At 47.4% G+C, this 22837-nt stretch overlaps 1 protein-coding gene across 9 annotated transcripts in view; it reads left to right on the top strand.

Annotated features, from left to right (window-relative positions):
* TNR (tenascin R) overlaps window positions 1-22837 on the top strand; it is a 223338-nt gene that overhangs the window by 89647 nt on the left and 110854 nt on the right. For all 9 annotated transcript variants that reach the window (XM_061634120.1, XM_061634118.1, XM_061634115.1 and 6 more), the window contains exons 3-4: window positions 1399-1875; window positions 21576-21839. In XM_061634120.1, coding sequence (XP_061490104.1) covers window positions 1399-1875; window positions 21576-21839 — 741 coding nt within the window. The remainder of the gene's footprint in view (window positions 1-1398; window positions 1876-21575; window positions 21840-22837) is intronic.

Genomic DNA, 22837 nt, shown 5'->3' with positions numbered 1-22837 from the left:
GACACCTACATTTAAATTAGTATTGAGCCAAAATTGCAGAGTGGGGAGGGTTTTCATATCTTTCCGTTCCCACAGGAGCCTGTTTTAGTGATCTTTAAGTGGACTGCTACTTAGAAAGGTCTTCTGCAAGACCTTCAGATAAGTGGGAAGGCAGGCAGGTCCAGAAAATGGTGAGAAAGGGCACTAGGAGGGCTCATGAGGGATGGGTCCACTACATGTCCCAAGGTTATGCACATCTGCTGTGCTGCAGAGCATGCCCATGACAGTATCTCCAGTACAACAGACTCTGGGATATGTAGTTTCCAGACCACATGATGTACATTCTAAGGACTTAGACACTCTGAGAAGCTACATTTCTCAGGTTTCATTGCACTCGCAATGGTGCTCCTGCAATGTTCAAGCATCAAAAAGGGAGAGAAACATGCTAGGAAGCTCAATTTAAAATCCAATCTAGAGAAGAATTTCTGAAAATTTAGAGCTTAATGTGTAATGCAACAAAGCATTGTGAGTGGGGCATATTTGTGTTCCAAACCAGGAAACACAAATGTTGGCAACATTGTTAATAGTAAGTTGGTGGCAGGACGACTCAGAGAATCAGAGATGCCACATGCAATGAAACAAAAAGTAGCAATGGGGCTAAGAATGGAACCAAGGGAGTTCAGAATATGAACTCCTCCAGTCTAAAAAGTAGCACCCCAATGCAACCAAACGAACACCCTTCCAAATTCAGGCCTGACTTACACCGGGGTTTGCTCTGCCATTGCTATCAGCCAGTCTACTTCCTCCCATTCCTTGGCAGTGGTGATGCACAACCAGTAATTCAGGAGCAGATCTTTCTGAAGTCTTCCCTCCCTGAGATTAGATCTCCACAATGGCAGTCTCAGGCACCAGGTAGTCTGGGAATGGTAATTATCCAGGGTGCCTGAGTCCATAGTATGGAATTAGATCCCCTAGACAACTACCGTTTCTAGGCCCTGATGGGCTTATCTGGCAGCAGCAATGGTGGGTAGCATCACCCTGAGCAGTGTCAGGTAGCAGAGATTAGCTGCCATTTTAATTTCCCATAATAGTTTGGAGCAATGGCATTGCGGGAAATTAAAATGGCTTGGCCCAGCTATTCAGTGATGCTCAAACCACCAGGGCGGGGGGGGAGTTAAATGGCAGCCCAAGTCAGACAAGAGTGGTGGATCCTGATGAGGTGGTGGCCCTGACAGCTGGTCAAGGAGGGCAGGTGCTGATGCTGGCTCTGACACACCCACCCACCTGCAATATGGTGATACTGCTACTGTTCTTTGGGTCTGTCATAAAGATTATTGAGATAAAGTGTGCCAAGTACTACTACTACTACTACTAATAATAATAATACTAATAATAATAACAATAAATTTATCCTTCCAGGGCAGGTGGATTACATCCCCCACTGCAGTGGTCATGGCAACTTTAGCCTCGAATCCTGTGGCTGTATCTGCAATGAAGGCTGGGCTGGAAAAAACTGCTCAGAGCCCCTCTGCCCTATGGGCTGCTCAAGCCGAGGTGTGTGTGTGGATGGGCAGTGCATTTGTGACAGTGATTATAGTGGGGAGGATTGTTCAGAGGCCCGCTGTCCAACTGACTGCAGCTCCCGAGGGCTCTGCGTGGACGGAGAATGCATCTGTGAAGAGGGTTTTGCTGGAGAAGACTGCAGCGAGCTAAGATGTCCTGAGGACTGCTCAGGGAAGGGAACATGCGCCAATGGGACCTGCATCTGTCAGGAAGGCTATGTGGGGGAAGACTGTGGGCAGCTGAGGTGCCTCAATGCCTGCAGTGGGCGTGGATTCTGCCAGGAGGGCCTGTGCTCTTGCGAGGAAGGATACCAGGGGCGAGACTGCTCAGCAGGTATGATGGAATGGCTATATAATGACTGTACAAGTCCATGTTTCCTAGTAAATTGCTGTCCCTATTTTGCCTTTTTTAAGAGATTATGCGGATGCCTTTTTTAAAAGACTGCTACTGTGCAGCTATATTCATAAGAGTGCACTAGTTTCCCTTCCATCACCCATCCAATGCATTATCATATATTTGCATAACAATGTTGTTGAAAATATTGTAACTATTTCATAGGTACAACCAGATCAATTGTGAAAATTTGACATTTTATTAAATTGCCTTAACTTTTTTTAAAAAAAGGATGTGATAGCCAGTTTCCCCACACACTATGATGAGAAGTTAGAGCAGAGCAGGCAATTGTATACAGTGTATGGTAGAAAGAGAAGAGGCTTCAGCAATGCCTGAACAGTGGAGGAGCTTCGGCAGCAATCCTTGAAGTAAGAACACAGGCACTGTTAACACAAGAACACAAAAACTGAACACAAGAAATCTTGGGGATTGGGGGGTATTTGTCTTTGATCAACCATCATCTTTTTACACATTTGTTTATTTTTATACATTCACAGTTATTTAAATATATTTGCATATCAACAGCACCTCAATATAATTGATGCTTTTGAGAGGACCTGAAGGAAGTGTGTAGTAACACACGATTTAATGAACAAAACATAGCACATTACTAACTTATTATTATTATAACATATATTATTATTATATATTATTATTATTATAACATTGTTATTAGCCACCCTGGGCTCCTGCTGGAAGGAAGGGTGGGATATAAATAAATAAATAGAAGAAAATAAATGTTATATTTTGTTCATGAAAGTCCTTATTAGGGCCGTATACCAAAACCAAAATAAAAGCCTCAACAAACAAGTGTGGATTTAACTTGCAGGCCGTTGTTTAATTTTTGCCATCACCAGTTAAAACTGACCATCAGATTAGCCAATTTAAGCTGCAGTTGATTCATCTATTGACTAGACCAGGTAAAAGTTGCAGCCCTAATACGTATGTTTAGATCAGAAAGGTGGCACACACAGGGAAGAGACCTAGGTGACATTACCAGAACCAAGCTGACACTGAGGAAGCCATCTCCTTGGACAGATAGATTCAGATGTAACATCAGGGGAAACCTCCAAGCCATAACAGCAGTTCAGCAATTAGAACAAAGCCTTCTTCAGGCCTTACCATACAGGTAGAGCAGGGCTGTGGCTTGGAGAGCCAGGGCTTATCCACACGGGAGCCTTAACTCATATTAAAAACACTGCTTTTACCATTGCAATAGATTTTCAAGGTCTACGTTCTTGCTCAATGGTAGCTTCCAATCCGCTTTTTCCATCCACACAAGCAGGCATTCCTCTGGGAAGGATTAGTGTCACTGTTTCCTTGTGGCCCTGCCCCCAATTTTACACGTTTACTCCCTCTGGAGTATTGATAGAATGCAACAATTCTCTCAGTTGCAGTCACCATGACCGTTTGGGCTTCAAGGCTGAAGTGGGGAGAGCACCTCAGTGTGCAATTGACAAAAAACAATGAAATTGACTAGACCCCCCTCCCCTTCTCCATTGACCAAGCCTGAGTGAAAGGCAGATGGGGGGAGTGAGTGAAAGGCAAAGTAGGCAGTGGCTGCAGCAGCTTTTGTGGGCAGCAGGTGCAGTGAAAGCATCCCAGGGAAAAGGCTGGAGGAGAAAGAGGGATTCTGCCCCTGGGAAAGTGGGGACACGCACTCCCCGGCAGGATGAAATACAGTGGCGATTCTGATTAGATACTGTGGAAATAGAGCCCATCGGTGGTTACAAGGAGTGAAGGAAGGGAGTTTACTGGGGGAGAAAGGGGGTAAAAAAGGAGGGCTGCAGCAAAATCCTATGGGGGAGCACAGAGCAGTCAGTCAGAAGTTGCTGGTTAAGCTGCCGGAAACAAAATGGAATTCATGGGAGAGTTAGTGGGCAGAGAAAAAGGAACGGATGAAAGTGACGATTCACCCGCCCACTAAAAAACTTCAAAGCAAAGTTCCTATAAGGAGAAGCACAGCACAGCTGAGATGTTTTTTCCTTCCCTTTTCACATTATCGGTGGATTGAGTTAATATGGATTTAAAGGGGAAAACTGCATGATAGCTTCTGCTTGTGTCCTGTCCAGAGCCAAAAGAATGAGGCTGGAGTGTGTGTGCAAGTAAATCTCATTTTATTAGAGTAATGGATACATCAAAGGCATTGCGCTTCATAGGAAACCCTACGCTAACTCACTAGAGTCCCTAACTATACTCTAGACATGCTCTGCAGCGTGTGAAGGAAGTTGACTCAACGACCCCCCCACTGGGAGCGGCAGGCTTATATAGGAAATGTTTTCGAACGTAATCTCTGACTCCTTCGTAATTCCTGTCTTTGCCCTGTCCGTTTCTCGCGGCGACGGTAACGAGGAGACAGGGGATGCGCATCCAACAGCTCATCTGAAGACACCTGCTCCCGAGCAACAGGCTCGAGGTCAGGGGGTGGTGCCACACTGGAATCCTCCTGGGAACTGCTTGGTAAAGGAAGAGCTGGCACTGACTCTGATGCTTCCCCCCACAAGTCCTCTGCATCAACTGGAGTCGGTGCACTCAGCTCCTCGGAAAGGGCGTTACTCGTGGGAACTGGCTGGAGAGCAGGCTGCCCCCCTCCCGCATGATCCTGGTCAGACACAACAATCCCCAACTCTGCTTCTTCTGGCTGCGGAGGTGCCTGAAACTCATGCCTCCCCCCTTCCTGTCCCTTCTGAGTTGGCTGCAGCGCAACATCATCCCCCCTCCATGTTTTAACCCTTCCCACCCCTGAGGTCTAGGTTTCTCTGGATAAGCCTCATGGAATTCTCTCACCGAAGTCGGAGCATGCACATTCTCCTCTGTTTCCCAGGAACATTCAGTTGGATCATACCCCTTCCAATGAATCAGGTACTGAAGACGCCCTCGGCGTTTTCGCGAGTCCAAAATCTGTTCTACTTTGTATTCCTCCTCCCCCTCTACCAACAACGGCGGCGCGGGCTCCACTAGCGGACAGTGAGGGTCGGGGGCAGCGTCCTTGGTCAACAATGCCCTGTGGAAGACTGGGTGCATCTTGAAGGTGGGTGGCAATTTTAGTCTGTAAGCCACGGGGTTAATCTGAGCCTCCACCTCAAAGGGCCCTACATGCCGATCCTGCAGTTTACGACACCGGCCAGGCATAGCTAGGAAACGTGTAGAGATCCAGACCTGGTCTCCCACTCGTATGAGGTCCCCCTTTCTCCGATGCTGGTCAGCTGCATGTTTGTAATCCGCTTTGGCCTGTTTTAGTTGCTCTTGGAGTAGCTGTTGCATAGCGTGAAGTTCCTGCAAGTAATCCTCAGCGGCTGGGACTGAGAGACTGTCTTTTGGGGCAGGGAAGGCTCGGAGGTGGTAGCCAAAATTGGCAAAGAAAGGAGTCTGTTGCGTGTGCAAATGCACAGCATTATTATAGGCAAATTCTGCTAAATGCAGGTAGGACATCCAGTTGTCCTGCTGATACCCCACAAAACAACGTAAATATTGTTGCAACACTGCGTTGACCCTCTCGGACTGCCCATCCGTTTGGGGATGATGGGGAGACGACAGTCTCAGCTCACTTTGCAGCAACTTCCACAACGCTTGCCAAAAACACGAGGTGAATTGTGTGCCCCAATCAGAAACCAGGCTGTCTGGCAGACCGTGCAGCCGATACACATTTTGCACGTACAACGTGGCAGTGTCTTGAGCGCTTGGGAGCCCTGCACACAGAATGAAGTGAGCAATTTTCGAGAAGGCATCAACGACCATCAAAACTGTGGTTTTCCCCTGCGAAGGTGGAAGGTCTGTTATAAAATCCATAGTAATCATTCGCCAAGGTCCTCCTGGAGTAGGGAGGGGTTCCAGTAGCCCCGGTGGCTTCCCAGTGGCATGTTTAGCCCTCATGCAAGTGGGGCAAGAGCGAACGTAATGCTCTACGTCCTTCTTCACCTTGGGCCACCAGAACTCCCGAGTGACAGAACCTGGGGCGTTCTCTGAAATGGTCCCCTGGTTGTTCTTTGGATGCCATATGGGGTTCTGCTTCTTACCAACCTGATGTTATTCTCTCTGAGGAGAGATGAGATTTACCAGCAACTACCTCTTCAGGTGTGAACGGAATGTCTGTGGATGAGAAGACTGAATCCCCCATGTATGTGTATGAGTCAACAGTCCATTGTACCAATATCCTCCTGTGCCTCAATGACCAGCGGAAACAGGATATTCTCTGTGATGTGACTTTGATTGTGGAGGGGAAAGAATTCCGAGCCCACTGGGCTGTGCTGGCTGCGTGCAGCGAATACTTCTTGCAGGTGTTGGTCGGGCAAATAGAAAATGACCTGGTGGTCAGCTTGCCAGAGGAGCTGTGGGCCGTCCTGATCCCGGGGTGCGCTGTTGGTGGGACGCTGTTTATATCGCCATCGTGCTGTCGTCGTTGCCATTACTTGCCCGCCCAGGTTGGCTAGGACCTTATCGCCGTGACTCGGACCAAGTATTCCACAGTTAATACAGCTTCAATGCTTCTGCTCTGATTTATCATTGCGGCCGGCTGCGACTACCATTCTGGCCGGCTATCACAACCCGGTTCCTGTTTTAAATTGGTGTATGTATGGATGTATAGTTGTATGAATGTGTGTGTGTGTATGAATGTGAATTGGACTGAAATGTATTGATTTAGTTGAATTGTATTGATTTAGTTAATTAACTTAATTTGATGTAAATTGATTGGTTTAATTGATTAATTAACTTAATTTGATGTAATTTAATTGGTTTAATTAATTAATTAATTGGTTTAATTAATTTATTTTAAATTGGTAAATACTGCTGCTATAGGGTACGGAGGCGGGTCTCCGGATGAATTTTATTAGGGTGGGTGGCCTGCTGATAAGCAGATAAAGATAGAGGCATGTGCAAGCCGGAGAGGGAGGTGGGGGGCCAAGTTATAGGAAGTTTGGGCGGCAGGCACCGGAAGGGTGCTGCTAGCAGACCACGCCGGAATAGGGGAACACGGGACAGGTGCATTATATCCATCCCATGTTCCGGGTCTGCTCAGAACCAGACGAAAACTGGGGGACGCAAGGTTCCTACCGACCTTCGACTGCTGTTATGTAATGCCAGGTCTGTGGCTCAGAAAACCTCACTCATCCATGATATGATCTTGGATGGGCGCGCAGACCTGGCATGTATTACGGAAACTTGGCTGGACGAAGCCTCTGCTCCAATTCTTGAGGCCATGTGTCCGCCAGGTTTCCATTACGCACAGCAGCCGAGGGTGGGAAGGTGGGGTGGGGGTGTGGCAGTCATCTATCGAGAGTCCTTGGTTTTTGCCAGACCTCCCCTCCATAGGACTCAATTTGTTGATTGTATGTACTGGAGGTTGGGCCCGAAGGGCAGTTTAGGGATCTTGCTGGTGTACCGCCCACCCCGCTGCACGGCAGATTCCCTGGCCGAGGTGCTGGAGGTGGTCTCGGCTGTACGGGCATTGTCCCCAGAGCTGCTGGTTCTGGGTGACTTTAACGTGCATGCCGAGGCCGCTCTCATAGGAGCCCCTCGGGATTTCCTGGAAACCATGGCTTCCTGGGAACTGTACCTAAGTAATACTGGGCCCACCCATGTAGCCGGTCATGCTCTCAACCTAGCATTTGTCCTGGGAGAGGAGAGAAGTGGTCTGAAGTTGGGAGTGATTCTTGCCACTGCTGTGTCGTGGTCAGACCACTACCTGGTAAATATGGACTTCTCGTTGCCATGCCCCCTCCGCAGGGGTGAAGGACCTATTAAAATGGTCCGCCCCAGACGCCTGATGGATCCGGATGGATTCCTGACTGCGCTTGGGGAATTGGAACCTGCTGAAGGTCGCCCGGTCGAAACCCTGGTGAAGGAGTGGAACGTGGGGATCACCAGGGCATTAGACCGGGTGGCTCCGAAACGTCCTCTCCCCCTGAATAGAACTCAGCTACCACCATGGTATACACCACGGTTGCGTAGTCTGAGACAGGAGGTGAGACGACTAGAGCGCCGGTGGCGGAAATCCCGCTCCGAAGATGTCCGGACACAGGTTAGAGCAGCAGTAGCTGCCTCCCAAGTGGCAATAAAGGTAAGAAAGAAGGCCTTCTTTGCTGCCTCTATTGCGTCTGCGGAGTGCTGTCCCAGGAGGCTGTTCCAGGTGGTCCGAAGCCTGGTCGGTGCAGTTGCTCATGAACCCTTGGAACAGTCAAAGGTCTCCTGTGACTTATTAGCAAAACACTTCGCCGATAAAATCGAACACGGAGATTGATCCCGTGTGCCGTGGACACAGTGGATGAACCAGAGTTGGCCAGTTGCATGCCGGTAAATTGGGATTGGTTTCGGCTTCTCCCTTCTGAGGAAGTGGACAAGGTGCTTTCATCTGTGAAGCCAACCACTTGTCTTACTGATCCTTGCCCTTCGTGGCTCCTTGTGAGCTGCAGAGAGAAATTGGGCGAGGGGATCAAAGCGGTGGTAAACGCATCCTTGAAAGAGGGTGTGATGCCATCAGCCTTCAAGGAGGCAATTGTAAAGCCCATCTTAAAGAAGCCCTCCTTGGATCCCCAAGTATTCAATAACTTCCGCCCAATTTCGAATCTGCCATTTCTGCGCAAGGTCATTGAGCGAGTGGTGGCCAACCAGTTGTCAGCACACTTGGATGAAACGGATTATTTGGATCCATACCAATCGGGTTTCAGGACTGGTCACGGAACTGAAACAGCCTTGGTCGCTCTGGTAGATGATTTGAGGAGGGCATTAGATAGGGGAGAATCCACCTTTCTTGTCCTCCTCGATCTCTCAGCGGCTTTTGATACTGTCGACCACAGTATCCTTCTGCTTCGCCTGGAGGGATTGGGAATTGGAGGCACTGTATTACAGTGGTTCCATTCCTTTCTCTCCGATAGGTACCAACAGGTAGCGTTGGGGGAGGAGGTATCAGACCCTTGGCCTCTCAATTGTGGTGTGCCACAGGGCTCTATCCTCTCTCCCATGCTATTTAACATCTATATGAAGCCGCTGGGGGCAATCATCAGGAGATTTGGGCTGCAGTGTCATCAATATGCGGATGACACTCAGCTCTATCTCTCGTTTAAATCTTCACCAGAGTTGGCTGTGGAGACCTTGTCCAAGTGCCTGGAATCCGTGAGTGGATGGATGGGAAGGAACAAGCTGAAGTTGAACCCTGATAAGACCGAGGTACTACTTGTGGGGGACAAGAGAAGGTTGGGCGACATTGACCTGAAGTTCAACGGGGTGAGTCTACCCCTAAAGGACCAGGTCCGCAGCCTTGGGGTTGTGCTTGATTCCAGGCTGTCCATGGAGGCTCAGATTTCGGCAGTGAGCCGGGCAGCCTGGTACCAACTACACCTCATACGAAGGCTGCAACCCTACCTTCCTGTTCATCAGCTCCCACTAGTGGTACACGCCCTGGTCACCTCTCGTTTGGACTACTGTAATGCGCTCTACGTGGGGTTACCCTTGAAAACTGTCCGGAAATTACAACTGATACAAAATGCAGCGGCTCGACTACTTACGAATAGTCGCCGCCGAGATCACATCACACCAGTGTTGTTCAACCTACACTGGCTACCAGTTGTTTTCCGAGCCCAATTCAAGGTGTTGGTATTGACCTTTAAATCCCTATACGGTTTCGGCCCAGTTTATCTCACGGAGCGCCTTCAACGCCACCAATTATGCCGCCCGACAAGATTGGCCACACAGGGCCTTCTCTCAATCCCGCCAACAAAAACAGCCAGATTGGCGGGTACAAGAGAGAGGGCATTCTCAGTGGCGGCCCCCACTCTTTGGAACTCCCTCCCACAAGATCTCCGGCACACCTCTTCTTTAAATGTATTTCGGAAAGCCTTAAAGACCTGGCTCTTTCAGCAGGCCTTCGGGGTATCCGGGGAGGGTTAATTGTTATAACTGAAATGCCTCCTGCCCAGTTTTAATATTGTTGCTGCAGATGTATTGTTTTTTATATTGTATTACTGTATTTTATCAAATGTATTTTAACAATTTTGTAAGTCGCCTAGAGTGGCCATTGGCCAGATAGGCGACGAAGAAATTAAATTTATTATTATTATTATTATTGAATGGTCTTAAAAACCCCAAAGTGGCCTGCTGTGGGGGTGTCATGGCACTGACGTAGTACCCTCACTTACAGTTCTCCGGGGGGCACATAAACAGCTTCCTGATGGTGCAGTATGCCATCCTTCCATATAAGGTCCTTCTGTTCTGCCTGGGGTGACGCGCCCTCTTCGACCCGCTGCTCCTGCACGAAAGGGTCCTGTTGTTGTGCTTCACGCACTTCAGCTTCCCAAGAATCTTGGCAGGCCCCTACTACTCCCCGCTCGGGAGGGATTATGTACTATAACGGTCTTGGGGTGGGATCCCTCAGAAATTCTGGCTTCCTTGAGAGGGCATCAGCCCGCTTATTCTGTGCTTGGGAGATATAATGAATTTTGAAATGGAACCATGCGAAGAACTGAGCCCAGCACACTTGCCTCTGATTGAGTTTACGGGCGGTATGAAGACTCTCTAGATTACAATGGTCCGTGCACACCTCAATTTCATGCTGCGCCCCTTCCAGATGGTGTCTCCAGGCTTCAAACGCATCTCTAATGGCTAATAGCTCCTTTTCCCACACAGTGTAGTTTTGTTCAGAGTCGGTTAACTTTCTGGAAAAGTAGGCACAAGGCATCAGTTCTCCCCCTTTCTGGGCCGGTTGCAAAAGAACCCCTCCGATCGCAACGTCCGAAGCATCCGTCTCTACCACAAAAGGGAGCGCTGGGTCGGCATGCTGTAGTATGGGTTCGGTAGCAAACCTTCGCTTCAGGCTCTCGAAAGCCTCCTGTGCAGCTTCTGTCCATTGGAAAGGTCCTGAGCCATTCAGGCAATCCGTGAGCAGTGCGGTCTGATGGGAGTAGTTGGCTATGAAACGATGGTAGTAATTCGCAAAGCCCAAGAAGCATTGCAAATCCTTCTTGGTCTTGGGGGGTTGCCACGTGAGTACACAACGAACTTTTTCTGGGTCCATTTCTACTCCTGCTGGAGAGATCCGATACCCCAGAAAGTCCAACGTGGTTAGGTCAAACCCACACTTTTCCAGCTTCGCGTAAAGACGGTGTTCCCGTAACTTCTGCAGCACTGCACGCACATGCGAGTCGTGTTCCTCGGGAGTATTCAAATAAATCAGGATATCATCCAAATACACTATCATAAAGCGGTCCACAAAGTCCTGAAAGATGTCATTCATAAAATTTTGGAAGACTCCAGGTGTTCCCGACAACCCGTATGGCATCACCAAATACTCAAACTGACCGTAACGGGTCTTAACCCAGTCTTCCATTCATGACCTGCCTTAATCCTCACCAAATTGTAAGCTCCTCTCAAGTCCAGTTTTGTGAAAATTTTGGCGGAACGCAACCTCTCCAACATTTCCCTAATGAGCGGCAGCGGGTAACTATTGGGGATAGTGAGCTGGTTTAGGGCTCGATAATCATTACAGGGACGGAGCTCCCCCCCTTTTTTCTTCACAAACAGCAGGGGTGCACCAGCTGGGGACTGTGAAGGGCGAATGAAGCCTTTCTTCAAATTGGCTTCCAGAAACTCCCTTAACGCTGCCAACTCTGGTTCAGATAGAGAGTAGATCCGCCCGGCGGGGATGCGTGCTCCAGGCACCAAATCAATGGCACAATCATAGGGCCGGTGAGGAGGGAGTTGCTCCGCTTCCTTTTTATCGAAGACGTCCCGAAAACTCCCATACTTGGTGGGCAAAGTTATCTCCCTTGGGGGAGACGCCCCTGCCAACACCTGTGGCTTCTCTTCAGGCTGGCAATGTTGATGGCAGTACTTGGAGGTAAAAACCACCACAGCTTCATTCCAAAAGATCGTGGGGTTGTGCCTAACCAGCCAAGGCATACCCAACACCACTGGGAAACGTGGCAAGGACGCCACATAGAACAACAGGTCTTCCCAATGCCCAGGGACCTTCACTTCCACGGACTCAGTCACCCGAGTCACCCCCCCAGACTTCAGAGGCCGGCCATCTATAGTTTCCACTGCCAACGGCTGACTCAGTTCTCTTGTGGGAATAGCGTGGTGTAGCGCCAACTCTCGGTCTATGAAACAAGAGGATGCTCCGCTGTCGATCATAGCCTTGGCTGAGAAGCTCTCGCCTGAGGATAGGGTGATGCGAATGGGCAACAGAAGGGCCCCTTGGGAGGGAAGGGGTCGTAAAGGAAGCTCAGTGTCTGTAGCACCCCCCAACTCTCTAGCCTGTACGAGAGCTGGGATGTGAAGTTTTCCGGCGGCTGGGATCTTCCGGTTTTGGCTGCACAATTTCTGGCAAGGTGTCCAGACTTTCCGCAATAGAGACACAGTCCTTCCCTCCGGCGTCTTTCCCTCTCCTCCTCTGTCAATCGCTGTCTAGCCCCCCCAATATGCATGGGCTCCTCTCCCGAGACAGTGGGGATGCCAGGATTGGGCACGGGGCACGCACGGGGCAGCGGAGCAGCAACCTGACTCCATGAAGGCTCCATTCTTCGCTCCAACTTTCTTCCTTCTAAGCGGCTGTCTATCTGCAAACTCAGTTGAATCAAACCCCTCAGTGAGTCGGGGTGTGTGGAGCGCGCCAGTTCATCCAACACTTCTGGACTCAGTCCATTTCTGTAGAAGTACATCAAGTCTGGGTCATTGTACTCCGTCTCCTGAGACAAAACACGAAAAGCATTCGTGTATTGCCCTACAGACCCCCTTCCCTGTCTCAGGGTCCCTAACTGGCGGGCAACCATCTCCTTCCTCTGGGGGTCTCGGAACATGTCCCCCATCGCATTCTTGAAGGCGTCAAACTGGTGCAATATCTGGTCGTTGCGAATCAAATACGGGGTGGCCTATTTTGCCGCTTCCCCTTCCAATAAACTGATGATGAACACCACCTTCGCGTCATCAGTTGGGAACTCAGCTCTGTGCACTTGAATGTACAACTCACATTGGGCTAGAAACGTGGCAAACTGTTCACTCTGGCCCCCGTATCGCACGGGGAGCCCCACTGGAGACTTCACAGGGGCTGCCGCCCCGGGAGGCGCAGCCTGGACTTGGGTGACCAAGGCATGGAGATTCTGGTTATCCACTTGCAAGGCTTGCGTTGCAGCTCTGAGGTTTTGGTTCTCAGCTTGTAGGGCTTGCGTAGTCACTCGGAGGTTCTGGATCTCAGCATACAAAGCTTCCATGGTGATAGGTACTCCCCCTCTTGCTCCGTTCTGGTCCATGTCATCCGCCATGGGAACAGGTTCGAGTAGGGATGGTGGTTGAGTCAATCTGTCCCGTCCAGAGCCAAAAGAATGAGGCTGGAGTGTGTGTGCAAGTAAATCTCGTTTTATTAGAGTAATGGATACATCAAAGGCATTGCGCTTCATAGGAAACCCTACGCTAACTCACTAGAGTCCCTAACTATACTCTAGACATGCTCTGCAGCATGTGAAGGAAGTTGACTCAACGACCCCCCACTGGGAGCGGCAGGCTTATATAGGAAATGTTTTCGAATGTAATCTCTGACTCCTTCGTAATTCCTGTCTTTGCCCTGTCCGTTTCTCGCGGCGACAGGAACGAGGAGATGGGGACACGCATCCAACAGCTCATCTAAAGACGCCTGCTCCCGAGCAACAGGCTCAAGGTCAGGGGGCGGTGCCACACATGGAATCGACCATGATATCCTCCTGGGTCACCTCGCTGGGATGGGACTTGGAGCCATGGTGCTACGGTGGCTCCGATCCTTCCTAGAGGGGCAAACCCAGAAGGTGGTTATGGGGGATACCTGCTCGACCCCTTGGCCATTGACCTATGGGGTCCCCCAGGGTTCAGTCCTGTCCCCCATACTATTTAATATCTACATGAAACCGCTGAGAGAAGTTATCTGGAGTTTTGGGGTTCGGTGTCACCAATATGCGGATGACACCCAACTCTATTCCTCCTTTCCACCTAATGAAACCAAGGAAGCCGTCCAGGTCCTAAACCGCTGCCTGGTATCAGTGATGGACTGGATGGGGACGAACAAGCTGAAACTAAATCCTGACAAGACAGAGGTGCTCCTTGTCAGTCAGAGGGCGGATCAGGGAATAGGGATTCAACTTGTGCTGGATGGGGTTACACTCCCCCTGAAATCTCAAGTTCGCAGCTTGGGAGTACTCCTGGACTCAACTTTGAGCTTGGAGGCGCAGGTCTCTGCTGTGGCCGGGAGTGCCTTCGCTCAATTAAGATTAGTGCGCCAGCTGCGCCCGTTCCTTGACCTGTCAGACTTGACTACGGTAACACATGCCTTAGTTACATCCCAATTAGACTACTGTAACACGCTCTACGTAGGGCTGCCCTTGAAGACTGCTTGGAAACTTAAATTGGTACAAAGAGCGGCAGCCAGAATGTTAACTGGAGCTGGGTTCAAAGAACATACTACTCCTTTGCTATACCAGCTCCACTGGCTGCCAATCTGTTTCCGGGCACAATTCAAAGTGCTGGTTTTGACCTATAAAGCCTTATACGGCTTAGGTCCAGGCTATCTGTTAGACCGTGTCTCCCTCTATGAACCTGTCCGGATTTTAAGATCATCCGGTGAGGCCCTCCTTACTATTCCATCTTTCTCGCAAGTTCTTCTTGCCGAGACACAGAATAGGGCCTTTTCGATGGCTGCCCCTAGATTGTGGAATTCCCTCCCTAGCGAGGTTCGGTTGGCTTCCTCGCTATCGTCCTTTCGCGCCCAGGTGAAGACTGTTATATTTAGGCGGGCTTTTAACTGAAAATGTTATAGTTTTAATCTATTTTGATTTAATCTATTTTTAATTGTTTTTAACATGCATATTGGTTGTTCTGATTGTTTATTGTTTTAATTGTGAGCCGCCCTGAGTTCCTCGGAAGAAGGGTGGGGTATAAGTATTTTAAATAAATAAATAAATAAAAATCCTCCTGGGAACTGCTTCGTAAAGGAGGAGCTGGCACTGACTCTGAAGCTTCCCCCCACAAGTCCTCTGCATCAACTGGGGGCAGTGCGCTCGGCTCCTCAGAAAGGGCATTACTCGTGGGAAGAGAGCAGGCTGCCCCCCTCCCGCACGATCCTGCTCAGACACAACAATCCCCAACTCTGCTTCTTCTGGCTGCGGAGGTGCCTGAAACTCATGCCTCCCCCCTTCCTGTCCCTTCTGAGTTGGCTGCAGCGCAACAGCTTGCCTGCAACATTATGTGAGCCATGCAAATTAAAAGGGGATGCAAGTAGCACCAAAAACACAGCTGCACAAGCCAGCCCCTTCCTTGTCCACACCTGCCAGCTGGGGGGCAACTGGGCTCCTTGGGACTATGCAGCTTGCCCACGGCTGCACAGGTGGCAGGGCACGTCACCCCTGAGCCACTCACTGTGGGGGTGATCTTTAGCTGGCCCTTTAACACCAGGAGACACGAGCAGGGATTTGAACTCACAGACTCTGGACTCCCAAGCCAGGCTCTCCTCCCCACTGTGCCTTCCTACTTACATCCAATCCAGGAGGTGCAGCACTGTCTGTCACCTTCCTCTTCCTTAGTCTCGGTGTTGCCCTTGTAGGACATGGGGGGGCAAAATGAGAATTAGTTGGCTCTGCCTGTCTTTAGCTCAGGCTCCACCTACTGTTGGTCTCCCTGCTAGAGATAGAGGAGAAATTTGGTTCAGTTCACATGTAAAGCCAAATCAATGAAGTCCACGCTTTCTGAACAACACGAGAACCAAAACACAGCCAACTGCTGAAATTTGCACTTATCCAAATTTGGTGAAGCAGTTTTCTAACCAAACAATGCTTACGAAAATGCATATATTAGGGGTTTTAAAACCCTAATTAAACAGTAGAGTCCGCAGCTCAGGCAAGCCACCCACCTTTAAAACCACCCAAAATACTCTAAAATACTCTATTATGGCATTAAGATATTGGCAGTTTTATTTTCAGTTCCTTTCCTAATGATCCCTAACATGGAAATCACATTTTCACATCTGAGGCATACTGGATTGACATTTTCTTCAAACTAACTATCACTCCTTCAAGATCTCTTTCCTGGTTAGTCACTGCCAGTTCAGACCCCATAAGCATATATGTGAAGTTAGGATTTTCTGAAAGGTTAGACAGGACTTATCTTTGCATACTTACCCATGCTGGTTCTCCATCAGCAAGACTTGTTCTTCTATATGCTTGGTAAAGGTAAAGGTGTCCCCGCACTTATAGTGCAAGTCGTTTCCGACTCTTAGGGTGACGTCTTGCGACGTTTACTAGGCAGACCATATATATGGGGTAGGATTGCCAGTTCCTTCCCCGGCCTTTCTTTACCCCCCAGCGTATGCCGGGTACTCATTTTACCGACCACGGATGGATGGAAGGCTGAGTGGACCTCGACCCCTTTTACCGGAGATTCGACTTCCTCCTTCCGTTGGAATCGAACTCCGGCCGTGAGCAGAGCTTTGGCTGCGTTTCCGCCGCTTACCACTATTTAATAATACTTCCCAACCCTTTTTTCTAGAGCAGATGTCATCCTAACTGACCTGTAATTTCCTGGATCCTTTTTAAATACTTCTGTTACATTGACTGTTTTCCAGTTCTCATGTATGAAGGCTGATATTAGGGATAAGTTACATATTCCTTGTTAGAAAACCAGCAATTTCACATTTGAGTTGTTGGGTGGGTGACATCTGAACCTGGTGATATGTCCATTTTTAATTTGTCAATACTACAACTCCATCTGTTGTCACCACTATTTGCCTCAGTTCTTTCTTGAGAAATTTAGTTCAAGCACAGGAATCTATCTTACATCTTCCACATAGAAGACAGACACAAAGAATCCATTCAGCTTTTCTGAAATCTCCTTTTCCTCCCTTAGCACAGCTTTGACTCTCTTTTTGTCCAAAGGTCCAACCCTAGCCAGTTCTCTGTTTCAAATGTAGTTTAAAAACAATTGTTGTTGGCCTTATGTTTGAAGCGATGAGCTCCTCCAAATTGTTTATTTGCATCCTTGTCTGCTTGTATTTCTTTTACCAAAGTTTGTGTTCCAAACGTTCTCCTCATTTGGGCAAGACTTCTATTTTCTGAAGGAAGTACTTGCTTCTAATAGCTTCCTGACTCTGCTTGCCAACTACACAGGCATCCTTTCGGCCTTAGTAGTACCTTTCCTGATCTGCAGTATATTTTCTAGCCGAGCTTCTACTATTGTGGCTTTGAAAAACCACCTAGCATTCTGGAGATATTTGACCCTTTTGACTTTCCCTTTCAACTTCTTCAGTACTGTGGACTGGCTCTCCCTGAGGAGGTATACCTATGTCTGGGCTGTACCACTTCAGACTGCAACTGAGAGCTCACATGAATGCTCCACTATGAAAATTAATTCCTTGTACATAGAAAGCTAGCATGTCAGGCTAGGCTGAAACTCTTCTCCCTTCTGGTTTCAGGGATATGTTCATTCGTTCATTTATTGGAGTTGTAGCATTCAGGTGTCGGAGCTGAGCTTCCACTACTGTCTGAAGTGATATAGCCCAGGCGCAGACTTTTTACCTCAGTAATTTTTGTTATTCTTGCGATAACATCAGTTTTTCTTTATCTAGTTACAGATGAGGGGATGTCCCTGTGATTTTAATCAAGATTTCAGTGTAATGGGATGGGAGGTTTTAACCCTACCCTCCCCTACAGTAATCTCAACAAAAATCGCCCCCCCCCCATTGCAGTTAGGCTTAGAAATAAGCTTCCATCCATCAGTGGCAACGGGAGTCTTTTTTTCTAAGGTGACACTGCAGTGAGGGGTGGTGGTGGCAATTTTCATAAAGATCGTTTAGAAGGAGGGAAAGATTAAGCATCCCATCCCCTTGTGCTGTGGTTTCAACAAAAATCCCCCTCCTGCTGAAAACTAAAGAAAAACTAATGAGGTAATTGTAAATTACACAATTAGCATGATGTGTGGTTAAGCCCTCAAAGTAAGCCTTACAGTGTTCAATGGAGCTTTCTGTTGTTTTTGAGCCCATATTAGAGTCCAAAATTCTGGATGATCATCTGTTCTTAAGGAGTAATACTGAGCTAATCCCTCTTCCCAAAGGGTGATATATTGGAAGCAAGCAACACCATCACAGACACAGTGGTACGGACAAGAGTTTAGCAGTTAATGTGGTAGGAGTAATTTGCTCTCGCTCATTAAAAAGCTGTGGTGTTCCAATGTTGACAATGACATTTTGATATTTGCTCTCCTGTGTGCGTGAGGTAGAATCAAGAAAGGTGCTTTCTCCCATCTTATTATTCACAGCAGACTGCACATGCAGGATCTTTAAGTCCCAAATGCCCTCTGCTTATTAGAGCTAATCCTTGTTGTGCCAAAGGGTTTCAGATGAGAGACAGAGAAAAAACCTCACATATCTCTGCACCCCCTCCCTAAATCCATTTTTGATGGAAAGCTTCAAAAAGGTCACATCATAATTTTATCTTTTTCTGTGCTTTTTACTACTACATAACCCTTCCATACTTTATCCCCTTTTAGCAGCTCCAACTTCACCCTTCTCTTTGACCTGTCATTTAAGATTGTAAACCTCTATGGGCAGCAACTGTGTGATTACCTTGTTTTGTACACTTCCTCCCACACTAAATGCCCCATCTGCACTATACATTTATAGCAGTATGATACCACTTTAAAAAGCAATGTCTTCCCCCAAAGACCCATGGGAACTGTAGTTTGTTATGGGTGCTGCAAGTTGTTAGGAAACGCCTATTCCCCTCACAGAACTACAATCTCAGAGTGGTTTAACAATCAATCCTTTTTCCCAGGGAACTCTAGCAACTGTAGCTCTGTGTAGCGAATAAGGGTCTCCAGTCCTAACAACTCTCAGTACCCTTAACAAACTACACTGCCTAGGATTCTTTGGGGGAGGCCATGACTATTTAAAGTGCTATAATCAGCTTTAAATGTATAGTGCAGATGGGGCCTGGATAAAAGTGAATGTGCTAATAGCACAAGCACTCATTGCTCTCCATCCCACCTAATCCAGTTCCCAAATAATTTTATTTTATGCACAGGCCTCCAGAGAATGTTATCTTATCCTCTCTCAGTTTAGATTCTGGTGTGCATAACAGCTGGCAGAAGGCTTCTTCCAAGGGCCTTGTTGTAGTGGTCCCACACTCTTATAAAGTAGGGAAGGTACCATCTCTGTGTATGGAATAATATCCTTGACATTTGTATAGACTGCAATTCATGCAGAACTTGGGTTCCCAAATTTCTATACGTTCACTTCATAAAAGCAAGTTTCTAATCTCCATAACCCTAACCCAAACAGAGTTTAAAAGGGTGCAGCCAGTTGCCCGTAAGTGTACAGGTATCCTTAGCTGGATGGGGAATTGCAGGTCCTGTGTGCACAGTTCCCTGACCCAGTCCAGCAATTGGGGTTGCGTATATGTGGCCCGGTCAGATAAGCTTGTACCCTGCATATTTTGCAGATGAAAATAGGGATGCTCTTGTTCTTGACTGGGTGGGATTAATAGTTGAGTTTGGCAGCCGAGCACCATGGCCAACATAATCCATTCTCAAATCTGACACAAATCGAAATGGGAACTAGAAACATGTGCAAACAGATAGTTCCAGATGCCACAAGCCTTGAGGTAAGCCACACACTAAAAGGCAAGTCATATAATAAATTAATGGACAGATATTGTGGTGTTGCATTTATCCCATTGGGTATTGGTCTTTTCTTACCTGCAGGTGAAACTCTGGGCAGTATCCTACTAGCGCATCCGGCCAGCACAAGGATTACAGCTCTGGATTTTCTCCCCTCTACTCCCTCTGCGCACACCCTGCAACCTCCTCAAATCTGCTCTGGAGGGTTGGGAAAACTCCTAGAACAGATTTAGGAGATGTGGGGGAGAAGAGGGGGGAGATTTCCATTCTGCTAGTGGTACGCTTGCCCTGACAGGACCCATTCCTTAAGCAGTCCTTTGGATTCAACACTATGCAAGGTCCCCTGACCTTTCCCCTATTAGAAGAAAAGCACCCCCTTCCAGCCATTCCTTCATTCAAACTGGCAGTCTCCCACGCCTGTTTTTCTTTTTTCAAAAACAAAAAAGCATACATTAGCTGAAGAGGAGGGTGTGCCTGCAGCTCCTGGTTGAGTGTACACTTTTAAAGAGATCCAGATTTGTTACAGTATAATGCAGGAAATGGTCCATGCAACTCAATCTTATACAACTTTACTTGGAAATACTTCCATTGAATTCAATAGGTAATTTAGATTAGAGTTTTTATGAATTATTGCGCAGAGAACTCACTAACAATTAACTTCACCAAAACCAAAATTTTAGTGTTCTCAAAATCCCGCTCAACTTCCAGATGGAAAACCAATGGCCATTCTATTGAGCAAGTCAGTTCATATAAATACCTAGGGATGATATTCCACTCCTCTCTTTCGTGGGCGCCTCACATTCGTGCGGCAGTTGCTACGGCACGGACAACATCGCAGGCCATTCTACGTTATCATTATAGTAAAGGAGGACGATTTATACCAGCAGCCATTCAGGTTTTTAGAGCCAAAGTTCTACCCCAACTATTATATGGGGTCCAACTATGGATATACTTGTTTAATTCCACAGTTGAAGCAGTTCTATCTATCTTCCTGCGCCGAATCTTTGGAATTCCCAACTGCGTTCCGAATGCGGCCTTAAGATTGGAAGCCGGCCTAAGTTCGGTCGAATGCCAAGCGTGGTCTATGGCTTTTAATCTATGGGCTAAAATTGCTTATGTTTGTCCGCCAGGCTATCTGTCACTCCTTGAGGAGGACAACTTCCTTTCCTCCTGGAAAAAATCCATGGCAGCTAAGCTTCCTTATTTGGGCCTTTCAACTGAATTTCTTTCTTCCCAAGCTTTTAATAAGGCTAGACAGATTATCATTACCCGGCTTCAGGACATTGACACACAAGCTACGATTCAAGCAGCAGCTAACGTCTGCTCCCCTATCCATCATAATTTGAGTTTCCATCATTTAAAGTATTCTCCCTATCTGGAGGCTCTTACGAACCCCAAATATCGTTTGGCCTACTCTAAGGCACGCTTTAACTGTCTAGAGTCGGCTCTTCTGGAGGGTAGATTTCAGGGTGTTCCTCTGGAGCAACGTCTTTGTCCGTGCAGTGAAGGATATGTAGAGACGCTTACCCATGTTCTTTTCGTTTGCCCACTATATTCCATGGAAAGGAACCAACTTATTTTTCCTATTATCCAAGAGTACCCTAATTCTGTAGAGCATTGGACGTCTAAGCTTTTGTCTGGTAATAACAGCTTACATCTGATATCTGTCGCTAAGTTTTTATACATATGCCAGTGTAAACGTTCTGTATTTGGTCATCATCACTCTCCTTAATTGTTATGTAATAGTATTTTAGTAGTTTTAGTGTATAATTTTAGTAGTTTTAGTGCAAATTGATACAAGTGCCTAGATTTGTTTGTATCTGTTCTATTTTACCTTTTTTGACGGGTCATTGACCGTAATAAAATCTGACTGACAGGATAGGTACTTTAGTAAGTGTGCTTCAGATCACAACCTCATTCTATAGGCCAAGTAGGGAACGTATCTCAAGGACATATTGCTCCCTGGGGAGATCTGTGGGTCATCTTACCTCATAACTTGAATATATTGTGTCTTCTTACAGTTGCTCCACCTGAGAATCTGCGAGTGGCTGTGATCAGCGACAGATCAATTGATCTGGAATGGGATGGGCCAATGGCTGTGACCGAATATGTGATCTCCTACCAGCCAGCAGTGCCTGGAGGTCTGCAGCTCCAGCAACGGGTGCCTGGCGACTGGAGCAGTGTCTCCATCAAGGAGCTGGAGCCAGGCTTGACATACAACATCAGCATCTATGCTGTCATCAGTGATGTGCTCAGTGTTCCTGTCAGTGTTAAGGTAGCCACCCGTAAGTACTGCTGATTTTTCTGCACCAAACCTGCCATTTCAAATGAGAGATTTCAGGCTGGCAAGGAGACTTCAAGGGGGGCAAGATTCACAGTTGTTCAAAGGTAGCATGTGAATATATGCAGGGTTAAAAATTTTTAAAAAGTGTCTCTGAAGAGCATCACAAAAATCAGAAATGGATGTTCTCCTGATTAATTGAGAAGAGTGGAGCAGAGCAATCAGGGGAACACTCTATGCCAGAAATGGGGAACCTCTGGCTTTCCAGGTGTTCTTAGAGTCTGAACCGCCATCAGCCCCAGCTAGTATGGCCAATGGTCAGGGTTGATAGGAGCTGTAATCCAGCAATACATGGAGAGTCACAGGTTCCTCATTCCTGCTCTAAACAGTTTTGCTCAGTGGGCTTCAAAGGTAAGTAATAGTTCTAGGACAGCTGTAAGCAACTTTTAGCTAAAGCAAATTTGGAAAGCTTCACTTAGTAAAAGCCTGTCTAGGGAAGTAAAACAAAAAACTCATAATCAGCAAAAAAATTCCTCTTGGAGTTTTATTTTCTCTTCCTCACTGGCATATATAGGTTTCTACATGAATTTTGAAGATGGCCACCATGATGTATGTAGAGGAAGTGGTTCCTATGAAAAATGGAAAGCTACAGCAATGGGTAGCATGCAAAAAAACTGGCGCTTTTGTCCAGAATGTCCACATCCATTTGCTAAGCTGCCTGACTATATTGCTAGAGAGATAACATCCTCAGAAAGATGGGCTGAGAAATACAAACTGTAGTTTCAAGAGTGCATATTTATACCTTGGGAGAGAGCCATTGCTCTATACAGCACCACCAGTCAAAGTATGTGTGTCAAGTTTTTGTTTGTTCATCCTGACACTACATTTCATCTCTAAATTTTTAAAAGCAGACACTCATATTAGTAGAAATGGCAAAATAATTTTAACCCCCATCCCATTATAGTGTGAACGTTAGACTGTGGAGGTCAGAATCCATTGTAA

Source organism: Rhineura floridana, chromosome 6, assembly GCF_030035675.1.
Source record: "Rhineura floridana isolate rRhiFlo1 chromosome 6, rRhiFlo1.hap2, whole genome shotgun sequence".
Taxonomy (NCBI): domain Eukaryota; kingdom Metazoa; phylum Chordata; class Lepidosauria; order Squamata; family Rhineuridae; genus Rhineura; species Rhineura floridana.
The sequence above is the reverse complement of the archived record's forward strand: the minus strand, read 5'-3'. Positions and strand labels throughout refer to the sequence as shown.